Consider the following 13,147-nt stretch of genomic DNA (forward strand, 5'->3'; position numbering starts at 1 on the left):
AGAATTATCGCGATACCACGGTAGACAAACTCGAAGAAGCTGTCATCAACGCGATCCGTGTAATCGCGTGCCCGAGTCGAGATAAAGTCGTTCGGTGAGCTTGGTATTTCGTCCACTTGCTTCACAATTTTCTCGCTACTTCCGCTCCCTTACGAGCATCGTAATTTGCAATTTGAGCTATTTACAGCTCGAGCATCGATAGAGAAACGACGAGCATAGGAATGGTCGAGAAGACTGAGGAGACAGAGAGAGATTGTGCGTTTAATTAGTAGAAAAGAAACGGCGAAGGGTTTATCGGATTCCAAAGACGTGGCCAGTTGGCGTGACGCGTTTCAATTTGTTGGAGCTGGCCGATTCTGGCGGCTGGCCATTATCGTACAGCTTTAATGCCGTTAAAGCAAGTTTCCACGCACAATATTAAGCAGCCTTCACATGGCTAGATTGCGATCGTTCTGGCAACGGGCAGATAGTCCAGGAGCACGCGACCGCACGCGAAATAAAATAATCGCATGCACTTGGCGCAACTAAGGGCGCGCACTCTCAACTCGAAATAACACCGTAATAAAACACAGAATGGAGTAAGTCGACTTTATCCTCGATCGAGATCGAATCGCCAGATACGCGATATTTTTTCCAATTCGACGAAGCTCCAGCTCGCCTCCGTTTACGTCGCACCGGAGTTTCGATTTAAAGTTTCATCGACGAAAGAATGAAATTCTACGTCGGCACGGTGATGTATAATAGATGTTACGTACATTCGAGGACAGCGTATCGCGAGCGACGAAAGCAACGAGACGGATAAACGAAAGAGAGAAGAAACCCTCGATCAGCGATATTAATTTATTGGTCTCGTTTGTTCTCGTCGCGATCCACCGGCGACAAGACGGCTGAGCGATTGAATATTAAGTGACGGAGCTTCTGTCTGCTTCTCGGCGAACTTCGCCCAAGGGACTTCCTTCGAACTAGAAAACGAGACCGAGAGCTACGACAGCCGCGAGAGGTGCGCACCGGGTACCAGACTAGTCGCCAGGGTAGAACGAGGATGAAACGAGGATGAAACGAGGACGAAACGAGCAACGAAGATGAGACAGAGCAGAGAAGGGAAAAGCAGGCAGAAAGAGACGACGAGATCGAGGGACAGAATATATACGAGGAATGGAGGAAGAGAAAGAAAGACGGAGAAATACGGAATGGAGAAGAGTGCCGGGGGCGATTTCAATAATTAATGTCACGGGAATTGCCGTACACCGGCGATAGTACTGGCGGAGTTACTACCGCAAACTTGAAATTCCCTGTCGCGGTATTCGAGGCAGATCGGTCCATGGATAATTACTGCGATTATCCCACGGACAAGCCGGCAAAGTCTTCGCGAGTTTATCGGCTCTTACTAATGAAAACTTCGCGAAGTACTCGAGAGACCCGTGCACGCCGCCTTTCAACCGCTCCGCCCCGCTAATAAATTTCTTTCCAGCAATTGGCAGTTTTCGCGCCAAACCTCTTTGCTTTTTTCCTTGATTTATATACACGGCGTTAAAAAATAGCCGCGTTGACTTTAAAGGATTCTCTCCGAAGAAGCACTCGTTTCCATACGAAATCAACTGTATTTTACGTCAGAAGGATTACTTGTACCACCTATCATCGGTTAATCGTTTTTTCCTCGTTTCTGTGAATATAACAAACTTTTAAAATCTGCAACCTTTTCTTCTTTTAATAACACACCATACACATCGTCGTTTGAGCGCGACTGAACGAAATTTCCAAGACATCGATACCATCGATTACAATTCACCGGTCTATTCGAGCAGAAGAAACGGCAACAGAAGGACCAAGCGTTCCGACGTTTCTCGAGCGTTGACAATAGTGCAGCGAGATATTACTTGACCTAGGACACGTCGATAGACAGAAGAAAGGCGTCGATCGGCGAGTGTCCTGTCTCGATCCGACGATAGAACCATGGAACGGTTCGTTCCCATGGAAACCACTTCGTCTCGTCGTTCTCTCGCTTATTCTTCTCGACGTATCGCGGCAGACGAAAAGAGGAACGCCAGAGAGGAGCCTGCAGAAGGACCAGGAAACGAGGGAGACGCGCGAAAAAGGAAAAATATCGTCGGAAGGCGGGGGAGGGGGTGAAAAAGAGGGTTTACACAAAGAAGGAAGAAGACAGCAACCACCGTGGCACAACCAGACCACGGCTGAAGGTGTAGTTGAAGGAAAAGCCGAGGCGCTGCTGCGTGGCTATTTGTTAAGAGAAGCTGTCGTTGTACGTTCACCTTCGTTCTACGAGCTCTCACTCGCGTACTTTCGCGTCTAAATGGTGAAGAGTTCGTGACGCAACATACAGAAAATACGATGGTTGCGTCTATTTAGCACCAGACCTACCGACGATCAAGATATAAATCTCGTAGCAAAGAAATCAAAATGAATCGTATATAGAAAAGAAAATACATAATATTGGGTTGTTCGAAAAGTGTTTTTCTTTTGCAAACGTGTTTTTTACAACAGTGCATCTTCGTACAAACGTGAAACCAAGTCTGTGAAATGTCACGATGTTTATCTCAACGGAACAAAATAGATCGTACGTAATTTGAAAAAATGAAATAAAACAAAAAACGTTGTGCGTCTATTATTTCCTCGTAAAACGAAAGAAACTTTTCGAACAACCTAATATATGAGAAAAAATGTTTGTTCGTATTCTTTACAACCGACCAAATCTTTAAAAAATACAGCCTTCCAATCTTATACAATTTCTATTAGAAATTACAAATTCGCGATCCACCACATTGATAATTTCCAACATTAATCGCTGCTCTCAAAATCCAAATTGATCGACTCGCACTTTCCGTTAATCTCTTCGTTTCATTATTTGATTCCCTATGTTACTCGACCTAACATCTGGCCAGTTAGCAAAACACCGTCGTATCTCCAAATCTCTATACATTTAAAAACGGAGATTCAAACGAAAAGGTCGAGGGTGGTGGTCGAGAGTAATTCGAGCGTTTGCTCGAATCATGGGGTTGCATCGAAAGCCAAACGTTACGGTGGAAAATGAACGTAGGAACCCGGGGCCTTTTAGCCGTAGCGGCGCGCTGCCTAAAAGGTCGTCGGTCACGCGATCACACCCTCGCTCGTTAACACCTATACAGAGAAGAGAGAGGCATAGGCGGGGAAGAGTACAGGTGGATGAATTCGGCGCGGAAGCGTGCCGCTGGTAGGCGGTTGGAGGCACGCGCATTACAATTCCGACGCGGTTAACGCGTTCCCTCCTCTTAATCAGCTCGAGACGTCCTCGAGTCCGTTCTCCCTGATAAAGAGGAAGCCACTGGCACGTTCGGGGCAAGAGGTTAAACGTGGCCCGACCTCTCTGCCGTGTCGGTGGGCGTTTCGCCGCTTGCGCCGACAGGGCAGGAAGTGGCCGCGGAGAAATATACCGGCCACCAAGGTAAATTAGGAAGCTAAAGGGAAACCGGAAGCGGCAGATTCCGAGATTAGATTCTGCCAGTCGTCCCATAAAAGTCTAACGTTCCACCGGATAATCCAAACGATTCTCGTCCATTCGAGGTACAGCGGTGCGGTCGCTTGGCAGTGGCGGATTTGGAATGATATTTCTGCAGAAATGCAGATATCCGAGCAGGTGGCTTGCAGAATCCTTTTGCACATTAATTCGCCAAATAGTGGTATTAAAGAAACGATTTACGAGTCGTTGGTTACGTTTCTCGTTTACTATTTCATAGTATTACATGATATGAGATTATTAAGAGACTCGTGATTTGTAGAATGTGCTTGTAAAATATCATTTGTTTCCTTATCATACTCGTTACTCTAATGAAAGAGAATTTATTAATACCATTAACTTCTAATTAACGACTTGTAAAATTTACTAATAAGTCGGTAAATTTAGTTAGCTTAATGATGCAAGAAAAGTTCATTGGTGTTATACGAGAGAAAGAGAGAGAGAGAGAGATTAATATTAATAATCTGCGATTTTTCACGAATGCGAAATTTAGCAATGAAAGAATCGAGCCGCTAATTAGTTCAAAGCCGCGCGGAATAAAGCGGAAGAATCGAGAGGCGTTGATTTTCGAAGATTTGACACGCGGGATGCGTGAAAGTCGCGAGATCAGTTTGCCGCGCGCGATGAGGCAAACTCAAATATACGAAGCGAAAAGCAAATTCTCAGCCCGCGGCCCGCGAGGGACATGGGGTGTAACACACGCGCGTACACGTTCGTAACGGCGACGATAATAGGCGTCGCAAAGTGGCCAGTGTATATTCGAGCATCGACGTCAAACGGAAGGGAGAGCCGCCACATCGAATGGTTAATTCATGAAACAGTATCCCTTGCTGCTCCCTCGCCCTCTCTCGAGTTTGAACGCCCCCACCAGTCCGCGTGCGCATCGTTTAGAAACATTCGAATATCAATGAATCCACAGGTTTTTGCCCTGGACCTCGGACAATCTGGCGCGACGTGATTCTCCATTTTTGACAATGGTCCCCGTTATACGCGTGGCAAGCCGTGACGTCGGCCAGCGTGCGAGTAGTCAGGCCGAAAGCTAACTAAATATTTGGATTTTCGTGAACAAACATGGGATCTGGTAAAAATTTTGTGGCGCGCGCCTCGCATTTCACGGACCGACGGTTACGTAAACCGGAAATTTGTAAAACGTAAATTTGTAAAACGTGACCATTCACAAATATTTTTTTGCATCTCGGCTGATCTTCTGTCGCGGTGTGTCAACTATCTATCGACTCTTTTTCAGTTGATTTTTATTTTGTAATTGTTGAAATAAAATCTAAATTTGTTCGCTCGTCGAAACGCTATAGCTGAACACACAATGAGTCATGGAAATATTCCATCACACTGTCATCGTCGCCTATCGGTGGATTTATTCATTCATGAAAATGCGTTTGTTATGACCGAATGGCGAATATACCGCGAGAGAAAATTTTGAAATCGTTGTATGTAAACGATGTGTCGAACTGAAAGTAATTGTCAAAACCCAATTGTGCGTTTGCCATCCCCGTAATATCGATTTTCGATTAACATTACAGATTAATTGAAGGTTAACAAAAGATTTGGAATAAACGTAGTCGGAAACGTGGTTTAAAATTTTTAGTCTGTAATGTATACATCTATGCGCATAGTAATTATTACATCAAGCTTAATATTTTAAAATTAAATGAGATTCAATCGGTATTTAATTTCGTTCCGCCTCATACTCGATCAGCTATCGACAACCACGAGGGAAAATTTATGGACGAACGAAGAAAAAACTGAACCAATTAAAAAAAAATGTTACGCAGTTTCATTTTATATCTGATACACGATGAAGCATAAATCACACGACAGTCAGCCACAGCACCTGTGTTACGTTCCTCTAAAAAAGTTCTAGGTGTTTAAGGTAAACACTTATCGAATCAGCTGGTGTAACGTAAATTTTCCGCGCGTCGCCAAAATATATATTTTCCCACCGTCTGTCCGTCCGTGCGCATATAAACGCGTATAACCGTGTACACGAAACCGTCGGAGTCAAATATAAATTTCCCCGGACGGTGAGTTAATGGAAAAGGTCAGTGACTGCGAAACGCGGCTGCAAATTGACGTTCGGGCTTTTTGCGGATCGCAATGAATCCACAGGTTTTTCATAGGCCGTGCTACTTTGTTTCCAACGGGGGCCGTCACGCAAATAATTCCTGCGGTTTTATGAAAATATTTCACGTTGCAAAGAATAATACGAGACTCGCCGGTTGAAAAGGACCGACTCGCGAACAACGCCGCGCGCAACGATTAAATTAGCCCGCGGCTGTTTCGTCATGACCATTATCGCGTGTAAAGTATAAAAGCAAAAACGGTAAATAAACTTAAAAAAGAAGATAAAAAAGGAGAAAGAAGGAAAAGAAGAGCGGAAAAGAAGAACAGGGGAAACGAAGTTAAACTGTTCCGAAATATCCGTTTCCGAGCATTCATCGTTGTCACGCACTGCACCGCGGATAATCAGACTCGTTTCGTACGGTAATAAAAATCTCTTGTTTCGCCAAAGTTAATTACGTAATAGGCCATAAATGTTAAACAGCCGTTGCCGAAATAAGGCCACTTTTTCTGCAAGGCTCGACCAACCGTTTACAGACCGCTGCTCTTTTAAAACGGAATCTACTTTACGTAAAATCTCGTATGGAACGATCGAGAGTGTTTGACTAACGCGAAATCGCGTAGAAAACGTCGTAGTCCGTTCAAGCATTTCAAACGAGGGGATAGCTGGTAATACCGAGAGGCTTGTTATCGTCAGTCTCATAATGGGATAGCTTTTCGGCGCATCGGATAAACTAGAGTCGCGTTCGAATGGAACAGGTAACAGGATTGCCGTCTTCGATCGCGCCATCGAGCATTTCCACTCGACGGGGGATTAGCTCGAAACACGAGGCATGCAACACACACTGGAAACTTTACTTACGAGGCTTCGTGGCTTCCTGCGGCGTCACCTCGGTCAACTGCAACGAAAAACACCGATTATTCAAAATTGATAATATCAAACAGCAAAGGCGACCTACAAACGTAACTTCACGATCGAACTTGCCACGTCAAATAACAATTCGAATTTAACTATTTTCTACTCTGTTAGAACGAATTTGGTTACAACAGTGGATACATCGTGATTATACGATTACATATTTATGGCATACATTTTCGAACGAATGAAACTATTTGAAGGATTCGAAGATCGAAATGAGACTAACTCGTCCAAGATTTTGTGAACTTGATAGGAAACTGCAGCAAGTATATATCGAATCATAGCATGGAAATAACAAAATACGATAACAATATTAATGTCGAGATTGTTGCGATTATTACTATAATTGGAGAAAAAAATTACGGGTGTTTCGTTATTATTGCTTTCATAAATTGCTACTGTACTCCTAACAATTTGTATATTCGTTTTATCTGAAGAATTCGTCGGAACGCTGATAAATCTGATCGGTATAACCACAGACTAACGTGTCGCTTCATTTTTGCGTCGTGAAAGATATTCCACGTGAAAACGTACCGCTTTAATGTTTTCGCCAAGACTTCGTTTATACTGGGCTACTGTTGATCGATCGATCGATTCGATCTATCTTAACTTGTTCGTAACAGTCCGCGTAAACACAGTGTCAACCAAATTGAAACGGCTTGTAGCCGTTCAACCAGAAATAGCCCATTCTTCTATTTTTGGTTGAACGACCTGGTCATCTCAACTGTAGTTGCCTAACGTAAACGTGGTTTCAGCACGTCGCCATGTTTTACGACTATTCCGTGGGAGATAAAATTCAAGAAGCAAACTGGTCGCGGCATACGTCAGGAAATTTCGTCGCGCAAAAGCTGGCTGACCGTTTCGGTCTTGCGAATTTCAATTAATCGTGTCGCCTCATAGCTGTCGGACGAATGTCAGCAGCGTGGAAAACCGCGAGCGCCCACGCTATTCGGCATCGGAAAAAGGAAAACACGAGCCTCGAGAAATTAATCCGCTTTTCACCAGAGAAGCTACTGATATCTCGCGGCTCGTTTTCCCCTTTATCCACGCTGACTCTCGCGCGCTTCTCTTTCGCCCTTCCTTTCTTCGTTTCTTCTTTTTCTCTTCTCGCCGACAACGACGAAACGAAACGAAACGACATTCGGCAGCGCACGAAACTCTTGACACGAAGCCAAGTGGCACGAAAGCTACAGCTTGTTCGACTCGAAAACGCCGGCATCGATCGATCGGACGCGCGTTCTTCGCCGAGCGTTTTCAGCGACCGCGAGCGTGGCCTGTGGACGACGAGGAATCCGAAATTCCGCGTTTAACAGGCCGCACCGGTCGTTTTCTAGAACGGACACACGGGCGTTGCGCGAAAGCCGATTTATCCGCAACGAAAGGCGTCCGTCTCGGTCGAACGCGAGCTTCTTGACACAGTGCCAAGTGGCACGAAACACTTCTCGGTCGCTCGATACAATTCGAAACGTTTCCACGATCGATACGCGTCCTAAGATTTGCCACGGCTTCTCTGTAATCAACGGGAACACGATCGCTCAATTTCACGCGACTCTTTATACCATGCTATATACACACAGCATGGCTCCTAAGTCATAAGAATCTAAGTAAACTCGAAAAATCATTGGGAAATTATCGAAATCCTTGAGAATTATTATTACGCTTGAAACGTTAGATTATAGTTTAAAGATGCACGTTATTCAATACTGTAATAAGAATGTTCGCAATTTCATATAATAGAATTAATTCTCTTCTTGTTTATGTATATCTGTCTATATAATTTTGATATTCATATCATTATCGAGCTCTTGGCTCTGTACATACTGTAGACGAGTTTGAATTTAGTAATTGAATTGATCTTGAATTTAGTAATTTCGTGTACGCTTCTTGGAGTTTCTCATTTCATTCGTTCTTTAATCTTAGAATTTAAATTGAAAAATGATTTATTATATCGTTGCGATTCTTCGAAATAGTTGTCAGAAACGTATGCCTTTCGCGTGTGCACATTGGATCGCGACTCTGTATGAATATAAAGCTCTGATCGATTAGTCGTTTGCTTGATATTTTACGCTCATTATCATGCTTCGTACGAAACTAGCACGTGTCTCGACAATACCTACGCACGCGTATATATAGCCTTTAATGATGCGCAACAACGGAAAAAAGAACGTTTATCTATACCGTACCAAAATTTGTTACGCGAACAGACAGAATCTAATGCTCACCTTTGCTAGCACAGGATTGAACATGAACTTCGACTCCGGCTCCTTTCTCGGCGTCTGGGCGATAGCCGACAGAGGCGTGGGCGGCATGGACATTTCCTGAAACAGAAGCGATCGAACGTCGATTAACATTTAAGCCGACACACGAGTGTAATTCATCCTCGACTCTCGTCCGCACACACACAATTCTCAACATCGACACGTACATACTCGGAAGAAACGGAAGAAGAAAGAGCAGAGGGGAGATACGTAAACCGACTCGAATGCAGAGAAAACACGTCACCTTTTCTTTCGTCCATTGTCGGAGCCGCGAAAAAGGTGACCCTTTTCCTTTCATCGCGGCATCGCGTCAGTGGTCGTGGGCTTGTGCAAGTGGTACGTCTCGAAAACGAGTACTTTTGCGTAAGACCGAGCGCATCTGGGCCACGATTACGTCAATGGGCACCGGACCGAGGTCCACGAATTCCGCGTATGATCAGCCGCGGCGACCAGGTACTCGGAACTCGTGTCTATTAACGTAGTGGGCCGTGGTTTCGAGTTCGTGAACACGTGCGCGCGCGCGAGCGAACGAACGAACGTCCATACGCACGCCGTGCATCACGAGGATGAAGTGGAAGTCGCAAACACGCGAACAATGCAGTCTGGTACATCGGCATGGCGCGGCCTGAACGAAACGCATTTCCACCGGCGAATCGTCGGGACCGATTCATTGACCCGTCGAGACATCCGTCGACGCGAACAAAGACCGACGAGACAAAAGCCTCTCGTCGGTGTGCTTATATTCTTCCTACGATCAACGACAGAGCTTGTTTACCGGCGTTACACGGCGAATTATGCAGCCGTGAAAATTCGACCGGTTCGAGTGCTGTTTCTTCGTACGAGGTTCGATCGGAACGCGAGACGATTTCAACGCGGTACCCGGAAGTCGGATTTCCGTGTTATTCCCATAATATGCTAATGAAAAATAGCCGAAGAGAATGTCCATCTTCTCTACGACTCGAACTTGCACATGATAACGTATATCATCAATTCTGACGATTTCTATATCAGCAAATCTTACGCTTACAACTTGCTTCGAATCTCGATATCTGAATCTTGGACAGATATCGCTGTTTGACATCGATAGTGGAACAATCGAAAAAATTGCAAATTTCCTCCTATCGAATAGAAAGTCTACGTTGTGTTTCTATTTTTGTCGCGTAAAGCGGCATATTTACAATTGCATCAGTTTTGCGTCAGAAGGATATTGAAGACAACTAAACATTGTAAAATTGGGAAATACAAAACTATTGTTTCTGCGTTGCTTCTGTAAGCGTTCTTACGAGATGTACGTGTAGATATCTATCTTCGCACTTACATGGTAAATAACATTATTATAAAATTCCCGAATAACCGAGTGAATCTCTTCATCTCGTATTATTAATCCGACTAATAGAAGTTAATTCTCAGGAAAATTGAAATCGAGTATGCTCGTTTGTCGCTTTGTTTAAGCTATTCCTGTATCGCGTTCAACTACTCATTTCTTAAACGTGGAATTTATTCATGATACAAATAAACGATCGCATATATCGATTATGACGCATTGATCCATTATAAGAACGCCTATTGCTGCAATTGTAATTACGTCCGATAATAATTCCGTTAATAGAGGCTCGGCTATGAATCTCCATACTCGAAGCCGAGTATTAACTTGTTCGTATAACCAATATACGATAGGACAAAGTTCTACTGTGCCCGATACAACTTTGGAAGACAAGCTCGCGAAAGTTCGCGCCTGTTTGTTCCTGCTTCGATGACAGAAACGTGAATATCGAGCTATCCACGGTTCGTCGGCGTCTACGTGCACGTGCACGTTGTAACCGTGACACGGCTTAGTCGACGTCGCAATCAACGTCGCTTTTAAACACTGCCCACGTGAGAATCACGCGCTATGTAACGCACGTGCGTCGAGAAACGTGGACGTGGATGTCTTCCTCGTTTTATTCAACGTGGGAAAACGGGCTGCATCGTCGACGATGTCGACACGAATGTGCGTCCTCGTGCGACGTTCGTCGCAACCAACCAAATGCGCGACGCGTGCGATGTGACGAGAACTCTGAGTGCAGAGACGGAGAAACTGTGTAAAGTAACGCGAGGTTTTTTAAAGAGTCGCATTAGCCGAGGGCGTTCGTTTCGACGAAAGATCTCCGGTTTCAAGTGGATGTTCCAGAGGGTCGTGTGTGTCGTCACAGGTTCTTGAACATCTCTACCGATTTGACGCGCGATAAATTGGGGATCTGGCCCAGCTGCTTGGCACCCACGCGTATGAATCGAAACAGATCTTCGACCTGATGATCCACGCGCTTCCATAAACGAGGTTTCCCCTTCCAAGGCGGCAAAGCGATTCGATTGAAGAAATTCATTGTAAAAAGCAACGGTTAGTTTCTTATCGTTCCAAGTTGCTTTCGATCGAACGATGATCTCCGGTTTGTTTTTATCGACAGTTTTATCGACGATGTTATTTTATCGATCAATTTTATCGACAGTTACAACGAATTATTGTTATTATTACGCAAAATGCTAAATTACAGATTATCGGACGCTCATCCCTACTGCGATCCTTGAATCTTTATACTTGGATCTTGTTCTCATTTGAAATTCCAATTAAATACGTTTAATATCTGTTGATTGTTCGGATAAATGTTGCTTCTGATCATCGATCTTTCATTCGTTTACGCATTTTGTTAACGTTCATGCATTGTTGTTACAAATCGGCTACATTGTCCGAATATGAATGGTAATGCGTGTACATATGTATCAGCGTATTCCAGTAACGTTGAATAGGGTTTTCATCGTTTAGCAATCGAGTTGGGAAATATGCAGCGTCCGCGGAAAAACACGGCGCAACGATACGCGAAATATTGCATATATCGCATATACACAGAGATATATAGATTGTCCTGCGAAAAAGAATAATGCAACCGCGGCGGGATCGCTCCACGATCATGCATAATGTATCGCGGCGCGTCGTGAATATAACGGTGAACGGCAATGGCAGCGTTATCCTTCGAGCGGAAACGCACGGCAGAACATCGTTACCAGTTAACGTTCCGATATTTTTCCGCTCCACATTTTCCCACCAACGAAAATCGCGTCATCGACCGTCCACACGAGTGTTGCGTTAATTGGCGCTGTTGCATTTCGATCATGCGTATCATCGACCGACATTCGCGGGAAGGACAATGGAAGACCAAATCTATGAGACGACTGTATTCTCTCTGATATGCGTATATTTACACGTTTCTGATTGTATCGAATTTTTAGAGAAAACAGGTGCCATTAAACCTTTGATAATATGGTAGACAAGATGTATTACGACCGTCGACGATCTATCGAGTGAAGAAAGAAAGCAGCCATCGCCACAGGATCGTTTTCTTTATTCCGTGTAAAACAAAGAAACAATTACGATTTTTAACGATAATTAAACATTTGCAACGAATAGATTTAGTATTCGCACGCTATACGATTCTCGTATCATTTTGTATCGCTATTAAAAATAATAATAACAGGATACGTGTAACTAAGTAGCTACCGATATTATCATAGTGTACCGGAAAGCGTTAATTAATCGATTTGTACAATGAAAGGCCGGTACGCGAATGCTCACGATCTACAGAAGAGAAAACAGCAGAGAAAACTTGGTGAGTTAACAGAGAGAAAAACGCGGTCGAGCCGAAGATGCGATTCGCATGCAGAATCGTTCGCGGCTGTCGATTCAGGGATGCGAACAAACGAAGAAAGAGAAGAAAAAAGGAAGAATGGAGAGAAAAGAAGAAAAAAAATAAAAGAGACGAAACGAAGCGAACGAACTGGTGTCGTTAATCGCGACTTATTATTCTCGCTTGGCCGTGTGCAGCTCCGAGACACGCGTGACTCGCGTACGAAATCGTCCATTTGCATCCCGCCGCTCGACGACCACGGGCACGACGCCGACGAACGACACACAGGGCCGAACGAAAAAGGACTCGACACGTTTGCCAAGAGGAGAGAATTCTCCGGGGGCTGAGTCACCCTCTCCGCGCGACGTACCATTTCGTGCGAACCAGTTACATTCGCGGCCAGCCGCTTTATTCCTCGTGAACACGAAACGCCACCGCGAGTTATGGGGATTCCACGAGCCATCTAATGGATCCGTGGGACCACGATCGATGGGATCGAAACGTTGAACCCAAGTCGAACGCGTTACTTCCCAGAAGAAAATCGACCGTTCCAAATTGAATTTCCTTTCCTTTTACCCTCGCGTGAAACATCTACACGCCGTCCTTATACTGATATTCCAACTTATACAGTTCAAAACGATATTGCCGGTTTACTGATGACGTTTAGATTAGGATCGCCGAATGATCGGACGAATAAAGCCGGTTGAGCCGAAGAAACCTCCGA

General features: G+C 44.5%; 1 protein-coding gene across 9 annotated transcripts in view; it reads right to left on the reverse strand.

Moving 5' to 3' along the window:
* Positions 1 to 13,147, reverse strand: part of LOC100743710 (AF4/FMR2 family member 4) — a 174,031-nt gene that overhangs the window by 43,803 nt on the left and 117,081 nt on the right. For all 9 annotated transcript variants that reach the window (XM_012387180.3, XM_012387182.3, XM_003490627.4 and 6 more), the window contains 2 exons: positions 8,729 to 8,824; positions 6,450 to 6,486 (listed from right to left, as the gene is read on the reverse strand). In XM_012387180.3, coding sequence (XP_012242603.1) covers positions 6,450 to 6,486; positions 8,729 to 8,824 — 133 coding nt within the window. The remainder of the gene's footprint in view (positions 1 to 6,449; positions 6,487 to 8,728; positions 8,825 to 13,147) is intronic.

The sequence above is a fragment of the Bombus impatiens genome, unplaced genomic scaffold (genome assembly GCF_000188095.3).
Source record: "Bombus impatiens unplaced genomic scaffold, BIMP_2.2 scf_0463, whole genome shotgun sequence".
NCBI classification, from domain to species: Eukaryota; Metazoa; Arthropoda; class Insecta; order Hymenoptera; family Apidae; genus Bombus; species Bombus impatiens.